Below are 27,448 nucleotides of genomic sequence, written 5' to 3'. Positions count from 1 at the left end.
CCCAGCTCTCTTCTCGCCCCAAAAATGGAAATTAAATAAATAAAAAATATTAAACCTGCTCTCCTTATGAATTCATGCAACAAAGCTAATTGGTGGGCTGAGGAATCAAAGCCCCCTTCACCTCACCGCCCTCAATTTCCATCAGTCACATAGTTGACTGTAAATTCTGCTTCTTTTTTCAATCTGCTTTTGCTTTCTGCCCAATTGTCAAAAGCACTTTTTTTTGCATGTGGGATCTTCTAATTCCCAGAAAATTGCGGTTTCAGAGATCCCCAGATTCCCCACAAGCTTAATCTGCCAGAAAAGCACAAAACCCAGGTGGGTTTTTTGTGCTGGAGTTCTGAAATGGCCAACTGCTTAGAGGAATTGGATAATGCAATTGGTGAGTTTTGAGTTTTTATTAGATACCCATGTTTCCATTTGCCTTTGATAATGGCTGCATGTTTTAAATTTCATTTCTTTTTGTTACAATTTGATTGGCCTGTAGTAGCTTACTAGATTTATTTTTGTTCTTTTTTTATGCTGTTAAATAGCAAAATTGCATCAAAACTTTCAGGAATTGAGGTACCACCTTGAGAAGTCGTTCTTAGAGCAGGGCAGGGCCCTGTTGAAATTTGAAGCTCAGTGGAAAGATCTTAAGAAAAATCACAGCAGAGAAAACGAGCAGCGGCAGGTTCGCCTGCAACAAATGGTATATTCTTATTGTTCTCTCAACTTAACTTTGGTTTTGCATATGGTGCATTTTCGTGTCAGTTTCAATGTGATCTGAATTTTAAGTTAGTGCATTGCCTTTGGGATTCGTCACACTTGTTCTAGAATTCTAGGAGTGCTTTTTGATGTTCAATGAAAATAAAAGGGATCTATATATACTCCTCCCCGGCTTCGTTCTGCGTCGAAGTTGATCACACACCTTGCAAACACAAAAGTAATCTTTACAAAGTAATCTTTCCAACATATCACCTGTCAAGGGTTCCAAATATCTAATGATAGATGGTGAATCAAACCCCACATAAATTCCCAGTCTACGCTGAGGTCCCATTTTAGTGCGTTGCGGGGGTGCAATAGGCACATAAACAGCACAACCAAAAACTCGTAAATGTGAAATGTTTGGCCGACGTCCAAACACGAGTTGTATTGAGAAGTATTGGTGGTTAGCTATAGGTCTCAATCGAACTAATGATGCAACATGTAGGATGACATGTCCCCATGCAGAAACTGGCAATTTGGTTTTCATAAGCAGAGTGCGGGCTATTAACTGAAGCTGCTTAATCAATGCTTCTGCTAAACCATTTTGAGTATGGACATGAGGAACATGGTGTTCAACATCAATGCCCAATGTCATGCAGTAATCATCAAAGGTTTGAGACGTAAATTCACCAGCATTATCAAGTCAGATTGACTTAATGGGATAATCTGGGAACTGTGCTCGTAATTTAGTTATCTGAGCAAGAAGTCTCACAAAAGCTACATTCCGAGTAGACAAGAGACAAACATGTGACCATCTGGTGGATGCATCAACCAAAACCATAAAATATCGAAATGGTCCACAAGATGGTTGAATAGGTCCATAAATATCCCCTTGAATTCTTTGCAGAAATGATGGGGATTCAGCATCAACCTTTAGTTGTGATGGTCTAATTACCAACTTCCCTTGAGAACAAGCCTTGCAAGGGTTATCATTTGAGATAACAATATCTCTGCTCAATAATGGATGTCCATTAGAGTTCGTAATGATCCTACGCATCATGGTGGATCCTGGATGACCTAGACAGTCATGCCAAAGCATGTAAACCGTTGAATCAATGAACTTCTGGTTCATGACAGTATGTGATTCAATTGTCCTTATGTATGTATAATATAATCCACTCGAAAAACCATGCAACTTCTCCAATATACGCTTCTGGGTATCATTGGAGGTAATGCATAAATACTCCACATTTTTTGCACTTTTCGTTTCAATGTGGTATCCATTTAAACGTATGTCTTTGAAACTCAACAAGTTACGAGTAGATCGAGTAGCATACAATTCATTTTGTATGGACAATGTTGTTCCATTTGGTAACATAATTTGGGCTTTCCCTGAGCCTTCAATTACATCTGAAGGTCCTGATATTGTTGTTACCCCTACTCTTGAAAGCATTAAGCTTGAGAAATACTTTCGATCACGAAGTATTGTATGTGTGGTTGTACTGTCTGCAAGACAAATATCTCTGCCATTTCTCATGTTATGAGAATAACCACAGTTTTTATCCATGCTTTCTGAGTAAATGGAATCACAGTTAACAAACAATTTATAACAGGAAATTTACATGCCACTTTTATTGAATATGAAAAATTAGTTTTACACAACAAGTTTAGCATAATAAAAGTACATTAAACATAAACGATTTAGTCGGACCGGTATACTTCATTTCCCTTTCCATAATGAAGTCTGAAACATCTAGGTGAGTTGTGTCCAATTACCCTGATAAATCAAACACTGGATCAGGTATATCCATTGGTTTAGCCTGGTTGAGAAAATTGGTCTTGACACCCTTCTCCTTGAGGGAGGCTTGATACAACTCTACTAGATGTTTTGGGGTACGATAAGTTCGTGCCCAATGCCCATTGCCACCACACCTATGGCAGGCTCCTTCAATGTTCCTGGGAGCATTGTTCATATGAGCTTTGCCTTTGTGACAATTCACATTTTTAAAGCTCGGGCCTGAATTATGCCTCAGAACCTGGTTGTGAAACTGAACACCATGGTTATTGCCTTTCCTATTCCATCGACCTCGCTTGTGGCTACGTCCTCGTTTATGATTATCACCACCAGAGGATGTGGCATTCACTTCGAGGGAAACAGCATTCACTCTGGGAATGGTGCAGATCCAGTAGGTCGGGAATTATGGTTTTTCATCAGGAGCTCATTATTTTGTTCAACTACCAGGAGCACAGATATCAGCTGGTTGTATTCAGTGTAGCCTCGCACTCTATACTGCTGCTGCAGGAGCACATTATTGGCATGAAATGTGTTGTAAGTCTTTTCCAGCAACATTTCCTCAGTAATGGTATCCCCACAGAGCTTCATCTGAGAGGTAATCCTGAACAACGCAGAATTGTACACTGCCACTGATTTGAAATCTTGGATTCTCAGGTGAGACCACTCATAGCGAGCTCTTGGAAGAATTACTGTTGTCTAGTGATTGTATCTGTTTCTCAAGGCCTCCCAGAGAGCTAACGAATCTTCAACCGTTAAGTACTCACTCTTTAGTCCCTCATCAAGATGGCGGCAAATAAAGATCATGGCCTTCGCCCGATCTTGAGAGGATGAGTTGCTTTCTTCCCTGATGGTATCTCCAAGATTCCATGCTTCCAGACGGATCTTGGTATCCAGTACCCAGGTAAGGTAATTCTTCCCGGTAATGTCCAGGGCAGCATATTCAAGTTTTGCCAAGTTCGCCATTTTCTTTTCTGAAAGAAAATGACATGTGTAAGAACTTGCAATAATATGTATTCCTGGAGGAATGTAATGTTAGAACTTCTGGTTCTTACAAATTTTTCATTTTGATCTTCAGGCCAAAATGATAAGCACTCGAAACTTTTGGCTCGAGATTTTCAGTGTGAATGAGAAGGGTGATTGTACCGCACCATTCTCATTGAAATAATGTAACATAAAATGGGCGATTATTCTGCACTACTCAAGTAGTAAGAAAATTGAAATACGCAGAGCAGGGTGGGCGATTATACCACACCACCTAAAAATTGCAATGAAATTAAACAGCGGGTAAATTTAAATTTGCAGAGCAAGGTGGGCGATTATACCGCTCCACCTGAATTTTGCAGTAAAAGTAGATCTGCAGTCCAAGATAGGCGATGATACCGCACCATCTTGGATTGCAGTAAGATGCAATTTGCAGTTCAAGATGGGCGATTGTACCGCACCATCTTGGATTGCAGTAAATCAAAGATGTATGTAACCGCCAGTTGGAGAACTACGAGCAGGCATGGAGCAAACAGTTCGTCGCGAGGGTATACCGCGCAGTTGAGGCAGAGGAAGAAGATGAACAGGAAAAATCGTAGAGGAAATATTTTTTTTTTTCGTTCGGCGGAGAGAAATGAGAGAATGATTTCTTTTTGGTGAATGTAAATGAGACATGGTTATATTTAGAAACTCGCGCTGATAACGTGTTATAAATATGTCAAAGTTAGAGGGATAACCTTTTAGATAGGTGCGAAGCAGATGTAAAATATCACACTGAAACTATAGCTCAAGTGAATGACAAATAAAAGATGGAGGAAGAGATTTCTTTTTTTCTGTATGCTTTCTCTCTGTATCTTCTTGTAGGCATATAGAGCGCTTTATTTATAGAGCAGCTCCGATCAAACCCATTAATTGTACATTCAAAATTTACAGCATATACTTTGAAAATGTGATTCCTACAATTCCAAAGTCTATTGCCAATATTTTCATTAGTCTGCAATGTTGAAAATCCATTTGTGGGCATTCAATTATCAGCCAATGTTGTCAACAATGCTGATATTTTCAACAAGCTTTAGTTAAAAACGAATAAAGCTTTAGTTAACTAACAGCCATACGATCCCATTAAAAGATAGGTTTATTAGTCAAAATAGTCCCTGAAATTTGCATAACACATCACTTTGGTCCCTAAGATTTGAAATCAATAGAAGTGGTCATTGAGATTGTCCACTATCAATCATTTTAGTCATTCCGTACAAAATTACGTTAAATAAGGATCAAAATGACAAATATACCTCAATTTATAAACAATGGGCTAAAATGATTTAATAAAAACTAGGAGTATTTTGGTCATTCTTATTTAATAGAGATTTTTCAAGGAATTGCCAAAATGATTGATGGTAGACAAACTCAGGGACCAATTCCATTGATTTCAAATTTTAATGACTAAAATGAGGAGTTATATGCAATTTTCATGAATCATTTTGGATTAAAAAAACCTAAAAAATATGTAATGACTGAGTCTGAGCATGTGATTCCCATTTTTTTGGGTCACCTGAAGAACCTGAATATTATAGGATTTAATTTAATTTAAGTCCAATTTTCATAGTCAATATTAAGAACAATCTATTTCTCGTGATTGTTGACATAAGTTCATTCCACGTCATTTTTATTATCTTTTAAATTATTAATCTTTATTTCAATTTTCCCTTATATTTTAAATAATCTCTATTCTTTTATTCAAGGATTTTTATTTCTCTTTTTAAATATCCATTGCTAGTTTGAATTTAGGGAGTTTTAACGAAAAGCCCGTGGTACTGTTCACTTTAACGAAAAATCACATTTTTACATTAAAAAGTCAAACCTGGTACTATTCATTTTACCCTTTATTTTGTCCTTATTGTTAAAACTCAAAGTTTTCAAGTCTTTTTCATTAGTTTTCTATTGAATTTAAGGGCGTTTTGATATAGAAGCCTCATTTTTAAATGCGATGGGTGATTTCAACCTTGCGCTCGTCATCGTCGCCATTGTTCTCTGCATCATCGTCTTTGTCTTCAATGTCTACCTGCTCATTAATTACCAGCACCTCGACAGCCGGGTCAGACCTACAAGTGAACTTCCCTTCACAATCCGCTTGCGTCCCACAATCGGGCTCCCTTAGCGACATATTTGATGAAATTTTATAAAACTAGGGTTTGGTGGGTTGGTGCAGAGGAGAGAAGGGAGGGATAAGGGAGGAAGAAGGAGATAAGGGAGGGTGGTGCAGTTTGTAGAAGAGAGAAGGGAGGGAAAGGGTGCGGGCTACAGAAGAGAAAAGGGAGGGAGAAGGTGCGGGGGGATGAGGGAGAGAGGAGACCGGGCTTTTTTCATTTTCTTTTTTTTTTTGAATTTTTTTAAGTCATTCTCAAAAAATATAATAATAATAATAATTCCACGTGAAATCTCTTAATGACACGTGGCGCCCAGTCATTGTCCACATGGGCACCACATCATCACTTAACGGGAGAATTAACAGTTTGACTAACGGATGTATGAGACTGTTCCAAAATTTACACTTTAGGTATGACTCTAGGATGAAAAAAACTTGATATACTAAATATTGAAAACCACGAAACTTCAGGATAGTAAACAGAGATTAATCCTAAATTTTAATGAAACAAGCATAATTTTAATAAAAAGGACAAAAAATCTGACGCGCGGACTCACGGTACACTGTGTATGAAACTTACTACACTATTTATGAAACTTAGGACACTGTTTATGAAAACTTACTACAAGGAGTGCCTCAAGAACCATGCAGTAGCCATAGAAGGGACTGCTACGGATGGCTATGGCGAATTCATGCCTAATGGAGAAGAGGGCACCATCAAAGCCCTCAAGGGCCTCACCTTTTCAATGGTGGATGTTATGTTGTGTTGCATATCCTTTCAACCACTGTGGCTATGCACACGCGTTCCTTTCTCTCTTGCATTTTAAATGCAAAATCAATTTGAACTCTGAACAAATCTCTATTTCTTCCCTTTATCAATGTTGGCATTAGGTTTTCTGAAAACTTGACAAAAGTATTCCACATATATTGGCACAGATGATGACTCAGTTAATTCAAGTTTTTTCATTATTATAACTTTAGTCACATTTTGCAGCCTGGATATCTTCGTGATCTTTTAGGCATTACATCGAACACTTGGCAGGCGTGCTAAGTGGAGCATATTTTCTTCAACTTATCGGTCGTAGATTCGTCCACTGAGTACTACAATCGCAAGAAACCCCAATTGGGTTCACCAGAAACTCACACGGAAGCGTCGAAAACCAAAAAAAAATAAAATGATGTTTCAGAAAGAAACTTGAAAGTAGAACATGACAACAAGGTCACTACGTCCACACTGATAACGGCCAAAGTGGGTTGGGAACTGGGGAGTGAGATCTTTCTAGCTTACACCAATGGAAGCATTCACCACAACAAAAGACCAAAAAGAAAAATCGAACTCAGTTTGTTCATTGTAACCTTTCCTTCCATATCCATTTGGATCATACACCATTATTTACCTTGTTGAGGACCCATAGGGAGTGATTGTAGGCCCTGAGGAAAAGCTCATGGAGGGCTTGGTCGTCGCTGGCCTTGTCGTCGCTGGCCTTGACAAAGTCCTCACGGGCGTACTTGGCGTAGTAAGTAGGGGTTGCACCAAACTTTTGTTATGTATTTTTTTTTTCTATTGTCCTTATCATTAAATAAAGTTAGTAGGTGGTTTTTAGTTAAAACGCAAAGTTTTGAAGCTCTTTTCATTAATTTTCATTTGAATTTATTCTTTTTGAATTCCAAAAAGATGGAGCAGCAGCCTATTTTTAACCTGCACATGAAATCAAACACATAGATAATGTAACTTGCACAAAAATTTGCTGACGTAGGGTCTGTACGCTGTAGTCCAGGTACGTTGGATCACATCCATTACGTGCCAATGAAAATGCATCTCTATTGAAATGCCCCAATATTATACGAGAAATGCTAAGAATTTTTTTTTTAAATTGAGATTTTATAAGCAATTCTTATCACTTCATAATTTAACGTCAATTATTGTACCAATATTTTAGATCATTATGCGAAAAAAAAAAAAAGTATCAGAAAATTTATCTAGAGTTGTACTTTTAAGAGAATAGCATTAATATTTCTCGATGTCGTATGGTATATAGACAAGAAAATATTATGGGATAAATTTAAATAATAAGTATAAGGCCATGTAGTCGTCGAAGAAATATCACACTTTTCACCAATCAGCTTGATGCCCCTCACTTCAACATTTGACTGATGAGTATGAATTCTGATCCTCTGCATGTTATTTTCCCTACCACGCTATTTCGTTGAGAAGAGATGATAAGGGGTGGGAGCCACCAACTCTGCTTTGGTATACATTTTGCTCGGGATCAAAAGTACATTATTGTCTTAATGCCTCATGTGGGACCAAGACTAAAGAGAAAATGAATTTTTTTAGGCAAAACGATAATGGTTTGATTAGCATTTTTTTTTAAAGTACAAACTTCATATAGAGTATCTTAGATCAAATTCGAATGATCCTCAAACAAAACGGTTCCAAAACAAAAAATAAACCCAACTTGACCAATCTAATAGTTACCATATCGGCAGATCTTCGAGTGTGACTAGCATGATAACACATCTAGCACTCTAAAGCTAAAAGTACTATAATCTTGGCAACTAAAAATTCAATCACTTCAAATCCGCCTCATGAGAAACTTTGCATACAAAATTGCCAACAAAACTAGTAAAGAGCACTGTTTACATATACAAGCAACGTCAACTTCAAAGAGGAATTGCAAAATAAATAAATAGTGACCATTACAATAAGGACTTTGCACACAAACCTACCAATGAAGCTATCGATTGCATCATGATCAATCCCATCAACGTCACCATGAGACATAAAAGAAAGACACAAAGCTCAAAAAGGTAAATTTAACATGGACGAAAGCCGCATTATATCTAGACAACCCACACCATAAAAATTCAGCTCCATCTCTTGCCACACCCCACACTACCCAAACAACCATAGAGGGAAGATTTTGAGAGGAAAAATGGATTGAAAAAGGACAAAAAAAATAAGTGATAGAGAACTCAAATCTAAGCAAGCTTAGACACAAACTTAATCACCACAAAATGGACTAAAAGGATTAGTATGTCATCGATGTGTGATAAAAAAAAAATTTACTTGGTGGCTTCGCCACAATAGTCTACTTTTTGGAGATCGAAAAGACTCACAGAGTCATTTCAACTTTCTTAACCATTATCATGTGAAACACACGCGTTAACAATCTAATCCAAAACGTACCGTGTATGAAATATAAGTTTGAAATTCGTTTTCAATCAGTGGGTCATCCCCTAGCAGGTTATAGAATGACCGTTTTCAATATAAAAATCAAAAGCGCTAGACCAAGGGCTGGTTTGGTATTGCTGTGCTTTGAAAAAAAAGCTGTTGTGAGAATAAGCGGCTGTGCTGTGAGAATAAGCGGCTGTGAAATAAATCAGCAAAGTGTTTAGTAAACTTTTTTGTAAAAGTGCTTTTGGAAAAAAAAAAAACAGTCTGATAGTGGGTCTTTTCATTAAAGGAGCACTGTAGCTCTGTGTGCTTTGAAAAAAAAGCCAGTTTTCCAAAGCTACAAATAGCAGCTTCAGCTTTTTCCTTTGATTTCAGTTTATTCTCACAGCAGCTTCCAAAATAAGCCATTTTTTTTCAGTTTACCAAACATCTAAAACCCTCACAGCTTTTTTTCATGGGTGCTTTTTTTTTAAGCACCTCACTCCCAAACCACCCCCAATTCCAGTGTACAGTTTTTTTTTTGTAAGGTTATTTTAGTGGGGGCAACGATATTAAGATTATGCACACATCACACAGAAGACAATCCCATCTTACTTGCATGTTGCAACGAACAGATAAGGAAAGGGTAGTTTTAAATATTTTCAATGTCTCGTTTTTCTATCTTCTGAAAAGTATTTTTGGAAGAGTAATCAACACGTCATTATTAATTAAATTGTCATTTTCAAGAGTTTTATAAAGGAAAGCATAATTTCAAGTATTTTGAATGTGTTACTATTTTTATATTTTGACTTTGTAAAGATAGATAGATAGATAGAATATAGACAAAAGTATTTTTGAACCACATTATTGTTAATTTATTTTGAGGCTAAACTCATTCTACTTCTTTTAGACCAAATCCAACCCTGGGCTAATTGCCAAATTTTAGGTTTAATTCTCCCCCAAATCCAACCCAACCCAACCTAAATGTGTGGGCTAAAAGCTAAAACCCAAACAAAAGCCAAATTCCACCTAGGATTTAGCCTAGATGCACGTGGACTCGCCAAAACCCAGCCCAGTCTCGGCCCAACCACGTGCCTCAAACGCCCCACGCGGGTTGAAGCCTTTAGCGCCCGACAGGGCCCACTGTCAGGGTAGCTGTCGGCCACCATTAGTGTGAAATCCCATTTCCGGATTTCACTGTTATAATCTACGTTTTTGTATTATTGAGATTTTATATTATTTCTAGAGAATTTATTTTAAATTGTTTGGATTTAGATTTTAATTAAACTAGTTACGAAGAGTGAAGTTTGGAAAATAATTATTTAAAATTCATTGACCTTTTGAGGTCACAAGTAACGTTTTCGAATAGGTCTCGAAGTCACGAGCGTATAGGAGAAAGCCGTTTGTGAGTCCGAATTATAACAGTATAGTTACGGAAGTTTGAAGTTGTGAACTATAGATTGTGGGAACTATTTAATTCCCACATGTGGGTTAAAGGTTAAGTGAGCTTAATAAAAGAGTGAGGGACCAATTAGAAAGAGAAAAGTTTTCAGAAAAAGGAAGGAGGGGTCTGGTTTTGACCCGTTTTTGGGGCGTTTTCAACCCTTTAACCCCTTGACCCGCTTGTATCTCCTTTATCCGAGCTCCGTTTTGGGTGATCTTGGTGTCCATGAAAAGCTCTTGATGAGCCTTACATCTTTGTAGTGTTAAATTTTCCATTTTCTTATCTATTTTTCCAATTCGAGGCAGCAAATTTCCGTGGGTTTTCCGACGGTTTTATCATTTTTCCGGTGATTCCGGCAATCATTTCCTTCGAGTGAGGTATGAAACTTCATCTACTCTTCATAATCTTCAAGTTGGTATGCTTGGTTTGTGCTTTCGTATTCGTTTTAGAGTTGGGTGTTAGAACCCTAGAAACTCGGTTTTCCCCGATGAATTTAGATGGTTTCCGGTTTGAATTTGTCATTGGTCTAGTTGTGATTAATGTTTCCCTTGTTGAGCTCTAGTTACCACGTAAATTTGAGCTCATCTAGTTAATGTTGAAAATTTGGGTTTTCAAACCCTTCACCATGACTAGCATCGTGTGTAGCTGTGCATGGGACCGTCCACAAGTGTTGTCTAAATACCAAATACCTTCTAGTGACCATATGAACCTATGTCTAGCTCAGTTTCCCGAAATTCAATTGTTCTGTGTGGTGATCAAATTGGACCACCACTTGTTTGCACGATTCACGACAATCCGATCGTTGGATCGTCGTACAATTTTATGATCATCCCAATTATCAGTTGTTGGACCTTAGGAACTTACTAGTGAAAATCTAGTGGTTGGATCTTACGGAGCAAGTGATGTAAGATCATGGACCATACCTTTAATCGACGGTTTGATTCTCATTAAATGTCATTGTGGGAGACTAATGAGAGTTTTAGGTATGTGAATTTATTGAGAGAAATCTAAATGTGGACTTGTGCTTTGTTTTTGGCAGTGATAGAGCTTGATGCCTTGAATTTCATGCTAGAGTGCGTTAGTGTGGACCTCAGGTGAGTGACTTTAATATATGTGATATTGGTGATTACCCTGTTTTCGTAATTGTTATCCTATGTGGATATTACTTAGTCTTATAAATATGTTTTCTATTGAATTGTTATTTTCAATGTTTAGCCAATGATTTAAGTTTATGAAATGAGATTTGACATGTATATATTGAAATATGGTTTGATTGGTTTGATTGACATGTTGTGATGAAATGTGAGGACTAGTGGTAGACTGTTAACCCGTGGTGATGGGGATTTGTTGTTTCGATATGGTTTCATCTTCCACTTTGTTGATTAGTTCTAAATTTAGTATTTGTGCCTTATTTCCCTTGGTTGAGCTTTTGTAAATTAAGTAACTTGTGCTTGTCTCATTTCTTTGAGCCGTTGTATATATGGTTGTTGGCCCTCCGCGATTCCATTGAGTGATGGTCCGGAATCGTATCCACTCGAATTCCGTTGAGAGATGGTTCAGAATACTTTCTAGTCCGCGATTCCGTTGAGTGATGGTCCGGGATCATATCCACCTCGGGTTTCATTGAGTTGGATTGAGATAGCTTCCAAGATGTAGGCTTCGGCCGAACTGCGTCCCTTTAGCCTAGTTTTTAATGTACATATGAACAATGGTTTTTGGGAATCTTGGGGTTTGAATTAGAGAAGCCGTTGGATGTCTAGGTGACTCATTTGCAGTTTTCAGCGACTTGATTATGATTTCATAAAGCATGATTCTATACTTGATATTTTGTTTCTGTTGAGGGGTTCATAACCCTATGTTGTTGGATTCTGTTGAGTGGTCCAGAATCCTTGCTTTTGCTCATTCCCATAAGATTAGTCTAGAACCCTAGATTCGAGTGAATGGGAATTACCCACAATAGACCTTGTGAATTTATATACCATGTTATTACTCATAACCTAAGTAGAGAATTATACAGAGTTCTCTAATTGAATTGGTGAAATGGTATGTTATCTCATTGGTTGATTAATATAGTTAAAGGTTAAAATCGTGCATCTTTGATTCATGAATTGATTAATTGACGGGATTGTGGAATGACGTTGGATATAGTTGCTATTAATACGATTAGATTAGTTAATGAATGTGACTTGAGAAATATTGTGCTTGGTTGATCCTTGATATGTTACATGACTGGATTGTAATATTATGTTGAAAACATAGTGACTTATATGATTGGTGGAATGGAAACCTTGATTGTCATATTGGATTGTTATGTAGCCTTGAATCTAGTACTTCCATACTTGTCAAGTTCTAATGATTGATTGAGGAATGTTATATCTTTCGGCTTGAATGTACTATGGTAAATGTAGATGGGTAGTGAGTGACGAACTACGAATGGCTTGATTCCTGTTGAGGGTACGTAGGCAGTCTAACGAGAAGGTTAGATGTAACCATAAAATATATGGAAATTACTACGCAATTTGGACCTTGAGTGGTGGTTTATTCATATCCAAGAGGCAAGGTACGTTAGATATACGAGTATTTGGTGACGTTGCGTGTCGATCTTGGATGTATGTTGGGATTGGGGCGTGACAATCAGGAGCCGAACGACTCTTTTGTTCATCCAACTGCTGATATATTTGGACCGTTGGTTGATCCAACGGTCCAGATTCAAATTTTGTTTTATTAAAAAATGTAATTTTAAAATACATTGAATCTAACGGCTGATATCGAATGTAATCAAATCGAATCGTAAAAAAAAGATCTAACGGTTGAAATTTAAATCCAATGGCTAAAATAATTAAAAAAAAATTATTTAACTCAAATTCACCCAAAAACTCTATCATGTGTTTTGTATGTATTTTGGTATGTATTTTGTGTGTGTCATGTGTTTCACATGTTTAGTGTGTTATACATCTCTATCATGTCCTTTGTATGTGCTTCATATGAGTTTTGTGTGTCTTGTGTGTTTCATGTATTTTGAGTTTATACATCTCTATCATGACTTTCATATTCTTCAGTAATGTTTCATGAGTGTCATGTATTGATTTAGTGATTTTTCAAAATTTATCGAACTTTAAATATTTTTAGGTTAAAATGTTCATAAAATTAATTTAGGATAGTCTACATAATTTTTTTTAAGTTAATTTAAAAAAAAAATAGCCTAAATTCATTCTTTAATAATCTAGGGCTAAAATTGTAGACTAGAAGGGTTGGAGCAGAAAAACTGCTTCTGGGCTAAAAATTTTAGGTTTTAGCCCAAGGGTTGGAGATGGTTTTAGTGTAGAAAATATTGTTTTTTTTTCTTTCAAAAAAGTAAAGAGAGTATAGTTTTGAAAAGTAATCAATCACGTCATTAACAAGCGAGAAAAGTCTTCCAAAAGCTACATAACGAAGCATCAATATGAGTAATTGCTCAAAAAAAAGCACAGATGAAGCAGCTCTAGAGGAGCACCAAAGTAGCAGTTGCTGCCTTCTCTAAATGGTCCCCTTGTTCTTCTCTAAAGAGACTCTTAAACTAACCAAGTTTTGTTTTCATGTGGTGGAAATATGGTAACTCATAAATAACTAACCAATTATATTATTACACGTATTAATTATGATTAAAAAATAAAATTAAATATATGCGGGTCAGTTTGGTTAACCGCACCCTAAGAATTTTGGGAACCAATTGCCAAACCGATTAAGATCGGTGCGGTTTGGTTTAGCCATTGAAAATAAAAAAACAAAAAAAAAAAACAAAACCAAACCAAGCCGCGGGTGCAATTCGAGCAATTTAGTTGGTTTTTTTTTAAATGCCCAGCACTATGTTCTACGTAGAACCCAACATAATTTTTTCTCTTAATAACTAAGATCCACATAAGCAAATTCATCAATTATACTTTACAGATTTTACATTTTTCGAATGCTTAAAATATTCCTATTGCATGTTTGATGTACACAATTAATTCTATGTGGGTTTCTATGTTTGATTATTGTCAAAGGAAAATTTGAACCACATTATTATTAACCTATTGTGAAGCTTAGCCCACTCCTCCACCTCTTTAATTTAGATAATATCTTTTGTTCAAAAAACAAAAAAAAAACAACGACAATCTATCTTTTACCTTTTAGTTAGTCATAATTTTTTTCATTTCTCCCCTCAACATGCCTCGAAGATAAAGAGTTATCTATTTCAAAACAACCATATGTACGAAACGAGAAATTTTTCATTGTGATCGGAATACGGATAGTACACCACATGTTTCTATATAAATGGTGCAGAATTTTATTTTTTAAGTTATTAACTTTTTAACACACATATTTCACTATTTATATAGTGACACATGGTGTAACACCCTGTGTTCGGATCACACTGAAAAATATCTCATACTAAAGCCCATACTCCTATATATACGTGTGTGTATGACAAGGCAAATCAACTTAAGCCTTTACCCAGTTCAATAAAAATCATTTTGCCTCTAGCTTTCTAATGATTGAGTTGCAAAAATGGATTCTCTCCCATATGCAAACTCTATCACTGCTGGCTTGTTCACAGTAATCATCGTGTTCTATTACTTATCACGAAGATGGAGAGCTGCAAATCACAAGGGCAAATTATCACTACCTGAAGCCAAGGGTGGATGGCCTATATTTGGTCACCTTCCTTTGTTTGGAGACTCCATACCTCCTCACAGAACTTTGGGAGCCATGGCGGACAAGTACGGACCCATTTTTACTATCCGCCTTGGCGTCCATCCGGCTTTGGTGATAAGCAGCAGTGAGATCGCAAAAGAATGCTACACAACCAAAGACGTGAGCTCACTCTCCCGCCCAAAGATGGTGGTTGTAGACCACGTTAGCTACGACTACGCCATGTTTGGGTTCGGACCATCTGGACCCTATTGGCGAGAAATTCGCAAGCTAGTCTCCTTGGAGTTGCTCTCAGTCCGGAAGGTTGAGCTGCTCAAGCACATTCGAGCATATGAAGTGACTGCTTTCTTGAAAGATTTATACGAACTTTGGAGTACAAAGAAGGAGAGCTCGAAAGATGGAGTGGTTGTAGACCTGAAACCATGGCTTGGGGACATGATGCTGAACGTGATTCTTAAAATGGTGGTCGGAAAGCGGTACTCCGTGGCTGCCACTGGGGATGAGAAGAAAGAAGCGCTTAAGGTTCAGACTGCATTGAAGGAGTTATTTGATTATATGGGCATGTTTTTGGTGGGTGATGCAGTTCCTTATCTGCGGTGGTTGGATTGGGGTGGATATGAGAAGGCGATGAAGAAAAGTGCAACGGAAATGCACGCAATTGCTGCAGAGTGGCTTGAAGAGCATAAGCAGAGGAGAGCAAAAGGTGATGCAAAAGGAGAACAGGACTTCATGGATGCGATGCTTTCTGTGCTTGATGGTGCAGACCTTGGCGGTTTTGATGCTGATACGATCGTCAAAGCCACAAGCTTGGTACGTACATATAATTCATTAATTTGCAGGCGAATAATTAACCATAAAAGGCTGGAGTTAAGACACTCAACACATCAAGATTTTATTTTTAGTGTCAATACTTAATTAAGCTAAATGCATGGTTTATAAAAAGAAAATGAAAACATAAGACAAGAAATTTTTTTGAAAACATATGATTTCCAATTTTATGTATGCCTCATGCAACATATTTGAGTGCTCACCAATAGGTGATGGTAGATAGATTATCTTTTTAGACTGTCTCTGTAGACCACATGATATGACGGTTGATCGTTAGATTCTTTCTTTAAACCTTTAAAAATAGAATCCAACTATTAACCGCCACATTCTTTGATTTTACAAGATGTGATTTATAAAAATAGTCTCTTTATTTTCGTCACCTAAAGAATGTATAGATGTTAAATATAGATATCCCCTAATCAATCAAGCAAATATTTTTTTTGGCAGACTGTTATTGCAGGAGGTAACGATACCACCATGGTGACAATGACGTGGGCAATATCGTTATTGCTGAACCACCCTCACGCTATGAAAAAAGCCCTAAACGAACTGGACACCAAAATAGGCGGACAAAGAGTTGTGAGTGAGGAAGATTTGAGCAACTTGGTCTACATCCAAGCTATTGTAAAGGAGACGTTACGTTTGTACCCAGCAGGACCATTATCAGGGCCGCGTGTATTCGAGGAAGATTGCACCATTGCTGGCTACCATATCCGAAAGGGCACCCGATTTATCCCAAACCTCTGGAAGATCCAAGTTGACCCAAAAAATTGGTCCGAGCCATTAGAGTTCAAGCCAGAGAGATTTCTAACCACGCACAAGGATGTTGATCTGAAGGGTCAGCATTTTCAGTTTATTCCTTTTGGAAGTGGTAGAAGATCATGCCCTGGTATGGCATTTGGCCTTCAATTGGTGCAATATACGTTGGCTAGTTTTCTACATGCATTTGAAATCTCAAACCCGTCGAGTGCACCAATTGATATGACGGAGAGTTTTGGACTGACCAACGTTAAGGCAACTCCACTCAATATTCTCATCGAACCTCACTTATCTTCTGAATTCTATGGATAAAAGAAGAAAACATAGAATATTATGTGTGTGATATGAATAAGAGGTTTTCGTTGTTATATATCTATGTAATCGTAAAATCAATAAAAACATTGGACAATGTAAGATACAAAACCTAGCAATAATGTGTGTTTGAGGAATAGGGATATTGCGCAGAGTATATTGACCTTCCCTAAGCAATAAATGGTATGTGTTTATTACATTTCCAATTAGGCTCTCTTTTGGACCTGTTGCCTTCGGATATATTTTTTTTAATTTTAAATTTGTTTGAAAAGAACCCACCCATTCGCTAGTACACAAACAGGACAACCAAAAAAAAAAAAAAGTCCATCTACGATTATTATCGAAAAGCTAACTTTTTGATTAGTTTTTTTTTTTTTAATTATTGATTGAAAAAAACTGAGAGAGATTTTAATATCAAACTAAAAATTTGCATAGCAATGATGTGTACTGCTTACATCACTTTGCTATATATAAGTAATGTGATATTTCTAACTTTATTTGTAGGGTAGGAAAGAAATCCGATTCGAAAAATCTGAACCAAACTCAAAAAAAAACAAAACCTGAAAATCCTGAATTATTCGGTAATGGAAACTGAATAATACCCGAAATTTCGATATGGAAATCGGGACTACAACACAGTATGTTCAATAATACAAAACCAAATCAAATATAATTATATAATATATATTGGTTCGATTGTCAATGTCCGTCTCTCTCCTCTCTATAATTATTTGCAAACTCCCTTACAAATTATTTTGTTGAAAATACTAGTGGGTATTGAATGCCCACGTAGAAACTGAAAATATTTGTAGAAGTTTTCAATGACCATGCAAATTAGAAAGTGACTTTGGATGCAGGAGATCATGTTTGTCAAAGGTTGCATGCTGTAAATTTCCATATGCAATTAATACGGTTGTTTGAGTTGCCCTATAAATAGAGCACTCGAATGCAATCAAAGGATACGGAAAAACAGATAGAAAACAAACAGATCAATAATATCATCCATTCCTCCCTCCTTAATTTATCAACTCCTTGTGTTTTAATTACAGTGTGATATTTTACTTCTGCTTCGTTCCACTCACTATAAAGGTTATCTCTCTAACTTTGACATATTTATAACACGTTATCAGCACGAGTCTCTAAATATAACCATGTCTCATTTACATTCACTAAACAAAAAGGAAATCATTCTCTCATTTCTCTCCGCCGAACGAAAAAAAAAAATGTTTCCTCTAAGGTTTTTCTTGTTCATCTTCTTCATCTGCCTCAACTGCGCGGTATAACCTCGCGACGAACTATTTGCTCCATGCCTGATTGTAGTTCTCCAACTAGCGGTTACATACATCTTTGATTACTTGTTTGGTTTGGATATTGATTACTAACCCAGTATTTATTTTACTGCAATCCAAGATGGTGCGGTACAATCGCCCATCTTGAACTGCAAATTTCATCTTACTGCAATCCAAGATGGTGCGGTATCATCGCCTATCTTGGACTGCAGATCTACTTTTACTGCAAATTTTTCAGGTGGAGCGGTATAATCGCCCACCTTGCTCTGCAAATTTAAATTCACCTGCTGTTTAATTTCATTGCAATTTTAGGTGGTGCGGTATAATCGCCCACCTTGCTCTGCATATTTCAATTTTCTGTTACTTGAGTGGTGTGGAATAATCACCCATTCTATGTTATGAGAGTGGTGCGGTACAATCGCCCTCCTCATTCATCTGGAAAATCTCGAGCCAGAAGTTTCGAGTGCTTATCATTTTGGTCTGAAGATCAAAATGAAAAATTTGTAAGAACCAGAAGTTCTAACATTATATTCCTCCAGGAATACATATGATTGCAAGTTCTTACACATCTCATTTTCTTTCAAAAAAGAAAATGGCGAACTTGGCAAAGCTTGAATATGCTGCCCTGGACATTACTGGGAAGAATTACCTTACCTGGGTACTGGATACCAAGATCCATCTAGAAGCAGGGAATCTTGGAGATACCATCAGGGAAGAAAGCAACTCATCCTCTCAAGATCGGGCGAAGGCCATGATCTTTATTCGCCGCCATCTTGATGAGGCACTAAAGAGTGAATACTTAACGGTTGAAGATCCGTTAGCTCTTTGGGAGGCCTTGAGAAGCAGATACAATCACCAGACAACGATGATTCTTCCAAGAGCTCGCTATGAGTGGTCTCACCTAAGAATCCAGGATTTCAAATCAGTGGCAAAATACAATTCTGCGTTGTTCATGATTACCTCTCAGATGAAGCTTTGTGGGGATACCATTACTGAGGAAATGTTGCTGGAAAAGACTTACAGCACATTTCATGCCAATAATGTGCTCCTGCAGCAGCAGTATAGAGCGCGAGGCTACATTGAATACAACCAGCTGATATCTGTGCTCCTGGTAGCTGAACAGAATAATGAGCTCCTGATGAAAAACCATAATTCTCGACCTACTGGATCTGCACCATTCCCAGAAGTGAATGCTGCTTCCCTCGAAGTAAACGCCACATCCTCTGGTGGTGATTATCATAAACGAGGACGTAGCCACAAACGAGGTCGATGGAATAGGAAAGGCAAGAACTGTTGTAAACTGAAAATAGAAAGGAACGAAGTTACCCGAAAAAATGTAAAAGCCTTGAGTGGTGAATGATTCTTGGGATGAGTCGCGGACTAAGTCGCTCTCTTTAAGACGTTTCGCGGCTCTGCCCAAAGTGTGCAAGCAGTTCACAAACACCACGTAGTCCCCAGGATAAAACAGCCCATAACATTCTTCTGATAAGATTCTTCCTTGCACATCGGAAGAACCTTCGAACTTACACCTTACCAATATGTTGCTTTTTATAAATCAATATATATAAAACTTTTCTTACTTCGTCTTTGTTCTGCACTTTTTCTAACCTATATATAATCTATATATATATAAAGAAATAGACATTGGAGGGTTTGAAACCGTAAGAAATCATGGATGTTTATGGGATGCACGTTGGAGGGTGTGAAACCGTACAAAATCAAGGATATTTATGGGGATTTATGGGATGCAAAACTGTCTACAATCAAAGGATGATAACAAATTATGTTTTAAATTTAATGTTTGTAATAAACTAAAATATAAATATTTAAAACATTTAAATAAAAACATAATTGCTCCAACAATCCCCCACTTGTTTTTATTTAAAAAATATATATCAAGCAACATATCATAAAGCTATGCATAAGTAAAGGTGTTTCTCAACTTGAACCTGTACATAGTGTTAGTGATCCAGATTATACTAGAGTAACTTATAGTTTTGAACTCTATCTCTGACAACACCACACACATAACTTTATTAAGGTGAAGTTCAAAAAGCCAGCACATTACGGCCATGTGCTTGTATCCCAGTATAGTGAACGCTCTAGAAACTTGCCCAAGATTTCATATTGATCAAACTTGTACAAAGTAATCTTTTGTGTTCTGCGTCGAAGTAATCTTTTGTGTTCTGGGTCGAAGTTGATCAAACTTGTACAAAGTAATCTTTCCAATAGAAAACTATGGTTGAACTGAGTTTCTAGGACTTTGCAAACACAAAAGAAATAAATGAGTTTTGTTCTGAAATTTATAATAGAAATTCGATCACACACCTTGACATTCCAAATTTTGTCTGAACATATTCCAATTAAAAGGCGTAACTGAATATCTAGGGTTATTCTGTCATATTGTTACTGTATAGGTACATCTTTTGTTACTGTCAAGGCAAATGCAGTGGTGGGTTTACTTCTGTCAACACATGGATAGTTGTTGTTGTAATCCTGATAATTCTTGCAGTTCCATTCGCTCATCACTTAAGCTTTTGGGGCCAGTGGTTATGTTTGGAAGAGGTATTGGGTTCAAAACTTTTGATCTTGATGCCTGCTTCTATGCTGTGTGAATGATGCACGGTCAGGCTGCACTATTATGTTATTTTTCTCCTACCATCTGTTTGTACCTCCACATGCTGCATGTGAGGGAGGGTGTAAGCTTGGCATCCCTTGTTCAGCCATTCCCTAACATCTTAAGCTTTTGGGACCAGGGGCTGTGTAATCTGTATGTATGGTAGAAGAATCTAAATATGGAATGCTTTCCCAATTAAAACTTCTTGCGGGGAGATTCAATCAATGGAAGAATATTTATTAGGCTTTGTTACAGTTATGATATGCGTCTAGCTCCCCCATCCCCAACCCCCTCCCTCCCTCCCTCCCTCCTTATGCCTTGTGTTTCAAAACACCCACATAGCTTCCCCCCTCCCTCCTTATGATATGCCTTGTGTTTCAAAATACCCCATTCCATCAAGTCTGTTGTGTTTCTGTTAACCAACCAAGTTGATGTGGCGTTCACGTGGAAAAAATTTATGGACATTTTGTTATATTTTTATTATTTCATTTCCTTATTGTGTTTCTTTGGCTCATCATTATCATGCTCTAACTTTGTTGTACTCAATTGATTTGTTCCAGTACATCTCATTTCTCATGCCCTTGTAACTGGATTATGTTTGTTTTAACCATACAGCAAACTATTGATGAGAAAGATGACAAACTGAAAATTTTAAAGGATGAGTACGGTGTTCATGTTTACAATGCTGTGACAACTGCCTTGCTGGAATTGAATGAGTATAATCCCAGTGGTAGGTACGCAATACCAGAATTATGGAACTTTGAGCAAAAGAGGAGGGCCTCAATGAAGGAGGGTATCTCAGCTTTACTGAAGCAGTTTGAACTCCAGAAAAGGAAAAGAAGCTGACGGTCCGTATATTGCAATTTGACTTGGGTGATAGAAGTTTTATGTAGAAATTTTTGTTAAAAGTTGGATAGTAGGACTTTTGTTAATGGAGAAGTGGTTATTCTATTGTTCAGTTCCATGTTATAGTTTGTTAATGGAGAAGTGGTTATTCTACAATTCTTGTTTTTGTCAAAGGTTGTTGGTACATGTTTTAGTTGAGTTTATTTTTCTCGCCAATATAACATTTCGTAAATTATTCTGGTTGTACATTCTCTTGTTACTTGTTTTGTTTGACCATACGTGTTTCACATCACTGACTTTGGAAGGGCTAGCTGGAGGGATTTGGACGGAAGTATATAGTTGACAACATCTTTTCTAATTTCTATGAAGTTCTCGTGAACACACACACACCTAGGAGCACCCTATGGTTTCTTCAGAATTATCCGGTTCTAACATAGTTAAGGCAGTTCATGTTGATTGTTTTCCTACATGCCAAACGCAGAGATGTTTTTCTGAAGATCAATCATCACTTCACTGATATAGATATGCTGACAGTAGATTTGATTTCGATCAATTCCTCATGTTTTCTCCTGTATCATAATTTAGTTTAACCGGTGCCACTAATAGTTATATTCTTAATTTCCTATTAATTAACTCATCATATATAGGTTCTACCCACACACTGTTATCTAACAACTTGGTAGGAAAGCTTTTGCCTATGTCGTGTGTATACTTGTTAGTGTAAATTGAAATATAGCTAGTAAATTGATATTTTGGAAGAAGAAGGAATTGAAGAGAGATGAATGCACAAGAAAGAGAAAATGGTTGCTTCTTTCTCTCTGCAAATCACAAGGGAAAATATTCTTCTCATTGATTGTTACTCTCACTCCCACACAAGTCGTGTAAAAGGGAATAATACCGTTAGAAACTCTTTAGCTGGATCTCTCTCTAGAAACTGTTCTCAGCCACTCATCTAGTTAATAACTACGATCATTACACATGACACTCATGGCCTTACATATTTGAGCCTTACACTTGGCAATATTAAGCACAAGTGAATACACAATTAAACATATGGATTATTCAGTAATACTAATCAGCTCAGTTTTTTTGAGGTCCTTATACTCATTATGCCTGGCATTGAATAGACAGGGAATTCACCTTATCAATATCTCAAATCAATGAGGGGTTCTGGCACCTAAATGGGCAACCGAATCGGACCAAACCCTTTGTCAGGCTATTGTTCTCTTGTTTTGTTCCCTAAAAGTCATAGAGTAAGACATCAATTTCTCAATAAGATCAAATCTTTTTGCTTATAATTCAACAATACTGTCCAGTAGCATATCAGTGTAGGGTCTTTGTAATCAAGTACACTAATTGTTGGAATGGAAAAATTTGAGTACTCTCATTCTCCAACAACTATCCTAGTGTTGTGGTAGGCTCCACGACACATCTTCACTTGTTATCAATGTGGGAGATGGGGACTGCAGGAACACACATTGATAAAAAATAAAAATAAAAAAAGCTTATTTTTTGCGAATGAAATATTTGAAATCGTTGTTTGGATGCTGCGCATCATGTATGATTACATTTTTCTTAATTTTGCATAATATGACTACATTTTTTTTTCTTTCTTTTTTCGCATCAATTTGAACGGCGTCATAATGCTTGGAAAACCCTAAGCCTTGATTCAGGTTTTTTGTAGGTTCCTATCGAAACTTTAATGATTTGGTAGGTCTTGACCGAATGGTTAAGTTATTTCAGTGGATACATGCCAAAATATTGAATCCTTTCATTTGTCAGAGACTCACGTACTCTAAGGCTGGAGCTTACTGGAAGTATGCACAGCTTTGGTAGGTACTTGTTGAAACTACATATAGTTTTTTATAGATGCCTGTTGAAACGTGTACAGTTTTGGTACATACATGGTGAAATTTGTGTGGAGAGTGTGGACTATGTGATTAGTTTGGGTAAGGTGGATGTTCTCTAAATTATTTAGGGTTGTCTTAAGGTGACGTAATTGACACTTTGAAAAAATTACTCCCAAGTGTTTGTTGGAGTGCACGGTACGGTAAGTAATCTCTCACATTTTGTTAGAGAAAAAATGATAAACTTTATAGGATGGCACCACAACTTCCATCCCCAAAAACAAACCATGTCCAAAATTAAACCAGCCCCTTGACTCCTATGAAAAACACAATTGGACTTCAAAGTAGGACAATTCAAAAATTTCACCCAATTGAGCACGTCTAGCTCAAAGTTGGAGTCGAAATAGGTAAATTGATAATACAATGAATAGTGGGACATGTTTATGACTTAAAGTTGGGGTGAGTTTTAGATGGATCAAATTGAAATACAATGAATAGTGGGACATGTTTATTCACACTCCACATTTTATTAAATACACCATACATGTTGAATACACTCTGCATCTATCTTTTCAATTACAATTCTAAAAGAAGAAACAACTGATACAACTAATGTGCCTTTAGCTTTGATTTTCAATTATTCTTTCCCTCCTACCACTTGAGTCTTGAGTTACATCATGACCTTATTAACTAAGTTTATCTTAAGTGAAAACACCATAACACTAAAGGTTGTTGAATAATCTTCAATCCATTGCATGGCAAATTGAATATAATCTCAAAGAAACGTGTCACTCTGATCTTTCTTCCAGCATTTGAACGCCAACATACCTGCCCAAAGAACAAAATTTGGTGTGGGAAAAGAACAACTATATATTCTTACACAAATAAATAAATAAATAAGCAATTTAAGGACTTAGTTAAATATTTACCAAGTAGTTGTATTATGTACAGGTAATTTCTTGTGGTTGTGTACTTAAATGCACATGTAACATGCATACCTGCCTAACATCATAATGCACATGTAACGTGCATACCTGCCCAACATCATAAGAGTGGCTTGAGGATTGGTCCTTGGTGATAAATTGAATACAGATCCATCAACAACACGTAATGCCTTGATCCCCATGACCCGCAAATCTTCATCAACTACCTTTCCGACCAGGCATCCACCATGGAAGTGCCAAAATGTGGCTACTGTATCTCGACAAAATGTTTCAAATGATGCATCATCTGACTGGTTCACTGGTAAGGGCGGTCCAAAAAGGTTGAAACCTTCTAGAACTAGCAAATCTTGAGCCTTATACGGTTTCAATGAGTTTGTTTTTAATAAATCACCCATTTTCCTCACGGCACTAACACAACGAAAAAGGTTTGCTTCCTGTGCAAAGTAGTTGAATTTGACATTTGGAGCAACTTTGACATCATAGGATGATTGCAGCTTAAGAGAACCTTAGGACAAGGGTCCTGGAATTTTGACAGCAATTTGCCCGAAACTTGAATTTATGATCATGGGAATAGTTGGACTAGGGAAAAGACTAAAGGCCTGAGTAGAAAATGGCAAGCCGGAGAAAGTCTCTATGTAATAATCACTTGTGATACCAGCAACCTGTGCAGTAGAAGGTTCTACTTGAAACGGGGGCACAATGGTAATGTAATTACGAGGATTATCACGCATAAACTGCCCAAAGTAAGGTTGTGGGTGAACAACTGGGATTTTACGAGATGAAAGGTAAGATTTTGGGCCAACACCACTAAGTAGTAGAAGTTGAGAACTTCCAATTGCATCTGCACTCAATATAACCTCACCCTTACCACGTATCAATGCCCGATGAGACCTCCCGTTAGAATCACTGTATATGATTCCTTTAGCCGACAAACCTACATAAAATCGATATTAGAATTGGACATATATTTAATTTACAAGTAAACAGAATAGATTCAAATCCTTCAAATAGATTCAAATCCTTCAAATATATCAAAGATTCTCTCTTTTTAAAGCCATGATAGATTCAATTTTGGTTTATGGAAATTTTGTTGAGAATGAATGCTATATTAATGGAATGATGAACCTTGCATAGGCTTATAAGTAACTTGGATCACTCCCTGTATTGTCAATTGGTTTTACGTTTGAAGCTCAACTATCTTCAAATTTAAATGACCTATAATTGTATATATCAAATGTGTTTGGATACCTGATGCTTTGGAAGAGAAAATGATCCTCTCTACTGTGGCAAGAATTGCAACTCTCAGGTTTTTCGGATGTGCTTTATTTAGGTGTTCCACAGCTCCATGTCTTTTTCCACGATCGTCAAAGAGCGTAGCCGAGACTTTACTTCCCAGAATGTGATCCAAAGTCAGTCCATTGTCTGGACGAACACCAGCTTCTAACATTGCATCTTTCACAACAGACTGCCAGTGTGTTACATTCGGACGGAATGCTACAGTGTTTTCAACCCATGCATATGAATTATTGACTAAGTTCATGTCCAATTTAATTCCTGATTTCTGGTAGAATTCACCGTCGGCTCTTGAGTAAAAACCAATATTGATCATACTTGACCCGCCTAGGATCCGTCCTCTTAGATTAGCTACACCATCTTCTGATGTGAACCTCTGGGCCGGCGTCTTACCGTCATCTTCTTGCATGAAATTTGCAAGAGTCCCATTGTCACGCAACACATTTGATGGAATATTGCCCCTTTCTAGAAGGAGCACGGATTAGTTTGCAGATAAAGTTGCTGCCAACGGACACCCTGCCGTGCCCCCTCCCACAACAATGTAGTCATATTCTTCTTGTAATGGTAGATCAGTTGCGTTACGTACAAATTTCAAGTAGCCAAAATCTGCATTATATGAACAAAAGAGATGAGGTAAAAAGTTTATATATAAGGAGAACTATTTTTTATCAAACTGATTTGTCATGTAAGTTACTTTGAAAAACCAATGGGACTTTCAAACTATATTTACCAAGGTCATCAGATGGATTGGCGAATGAGTGAACTTCTGGTTGAGGGAAGAACCCAAAAAAGTACAAGAGCAACAATATAGCAGCAGTTGTTGATTTCTCCATATTGTTTTCGAAGCTAGATATACGTCTTTCTATCCGGAAAATAGAATATATATATATATATATATATATATATATATATATATATATATATATATATATATATATATATATAAAGGGTTAGTTTTGTTTGTACCATACTTGACCAATCCCGAAACTACTGAGCACCGGTTAACGTTATACCGTCAAGGACCCAGAAGAGTTTCCCTCCAACCAGGAGGCCAATCACAACGCGACACATGTCGACATCAGAAGCCAATCATAGCGTGACACATGTTAACATCAGAAGCCAATCACAACACGACACGTGTCAATGTCAGAATGAAACTAGAAACTCTCTTCTATAAATAGAGATCATTCTCTCACAATATTTCCGAATGTCATTTGTACTAAATCATTTACTAGTACTCACTAAAGGAGAGCTTGAACCTATGTACTTGTGTAAACCCTTCACAATTAATGAGAACTCCTATACTCCGTGGACGTAGCCAATCTGGATGAACCACGTACATCTTGTGTTTGCTTCCTTGTCCCTATCCATTTACATACTTATCCACACTAGTGACCGGAGCAATCTAGCGAAGGTCACAAACTTAACACTTTCTGTTGAACCAAAGTCCTCACCGATTTTGTGCATCAACATTTGGCGCCGTCTGTGGGAACGACACTTATTCCCACTCTCTTTAGCTTTGTCAAGCTGGTTTCCACCATTCGTACACTCTCTTTTGACCAGGCATCCCTCTCCGACATGGGGAGCGAAGGAAGCCACAACACACAGAATGAAACCCCTCTTGCACCTAGTGCGAAGCAACGAAAGAAAGAAGGAAAGAGGGTTGCTCTTCAAGCTAAAGTCGATGAGCTAGAAGCTCAGAACAACAAGATAACAATGAAGAATGAGGTCTTCCAAGAGCAGTATGAGAAGCTCTTTGAGACGTTCCATGAAACTAGGCGTACTCAAACACACCAGCTCGTTGCCCCTGTGGACATCAACCATCATCTGAG

At 37.3% G+C, this 27,448-nt stretch overlaps 2 protein-coding genes and 1 pseudogene across 2 annotated transcripts; 2 read left to right on the top strand and 1 right to left on the bottom strand.

Moving 5' to 3' along the window:
* Positions 1–206: 206 nt before the first annotated feature.
* Positions 207–21,532, top strand: LOC103407733 (protein INVOLVED IN DE NOVO 2-like). The gene is made up of 3 exons (XM_070819517.1): positions 207–382; positions 534–691; positions 21,302–21,532. The coding sequence occupies exons 1-3, from the start codon at positions 346–348 to the stop codon at positions 21,530–21,532; spliced, it is 426 nt and encodes a 141-aa protein (XP_070675618.1). The 5' UTR covers positions 207–345.
* LOC114823912 (strychnine-10-hydroxylase-like) lies at positions 14,667–16,986 on the top strand. The gene is made up of 2 exons (XM_029099714.2): positions 14,667–15,691; positions 16,157–16,986. The coding sequence occupies exons 1-2, from the start codon at positions 14,738–14,740 to the stop codon at positions 16,778–16,780; spliced, it is 1,578 nt and encodes a 525-aa protein (XP_028955547.1). The 5' UTR covers positions 14,667–14,737; the 3' UTR covers positions 16,781–16,986.
* A 2,401-nt stretch (positions 21,533–23,933) lies between the features above and the next one.
* Positions 23,934–26,449, bottom strand: LOC114823913 ((R)-mandelonitrile lyase 1-like; annotated as a pseudogene).
* Positions 26,450–27,448: the final 999 nt, after the last annotated feature.

This window comes from Malus domestica, chromosome 03 (assembly GCF_042453785.1).
Source record: "Malus domestica chromosome 03, GDT2T_hap1".
Lineage (NCBI taxonomy): Eukaryota > Viridiplantae > Streptophyta > Magnoliopsida > Rosales > Rosaceae > Malus > Malus domestica.
This window is presented reverse-complemented; position numbering and strand designations above follow the sequence as displayed.

Excerpts from the sequence above, each read along its gene's own strand:
- LOC103407733 (XM_070819517.1), top strand. The coding sequence starts at position 346 with ATGGCCAACTGCTTAGAGGAATTGGATAATGCAATTG. Across the intron at positions 383-533 it reads GGAATTGGATAATGCAATTG|CAAAATTGCATCAAAACTTT; the intron begins GTGAGTTTTGAG and ends GCTGTTAAATAG. Across the intron at positions 692-21,301 it reads AGGTTCGCCTGCAACAAATG|CAAACTATTGATGAGAAAGA; the intron begins GTATATTCTTAT and ends TTAACCATACAG.
- LOC114823912 (XM_029099714.2), top strand. The coding sequence starts at position 14,738 with ATGGATTCTCTCCCATATGCAAACTCTATCACTGCTGGCTTGTTCACA. Across the intron at positions 15,692-16,156 it reads TCGTCAAAGCCACAAGCTTG|ACTGTTATTGCAGGAGGTAA; the intron begins GTACGTACATAT and ends TTTTTTTGGCAG.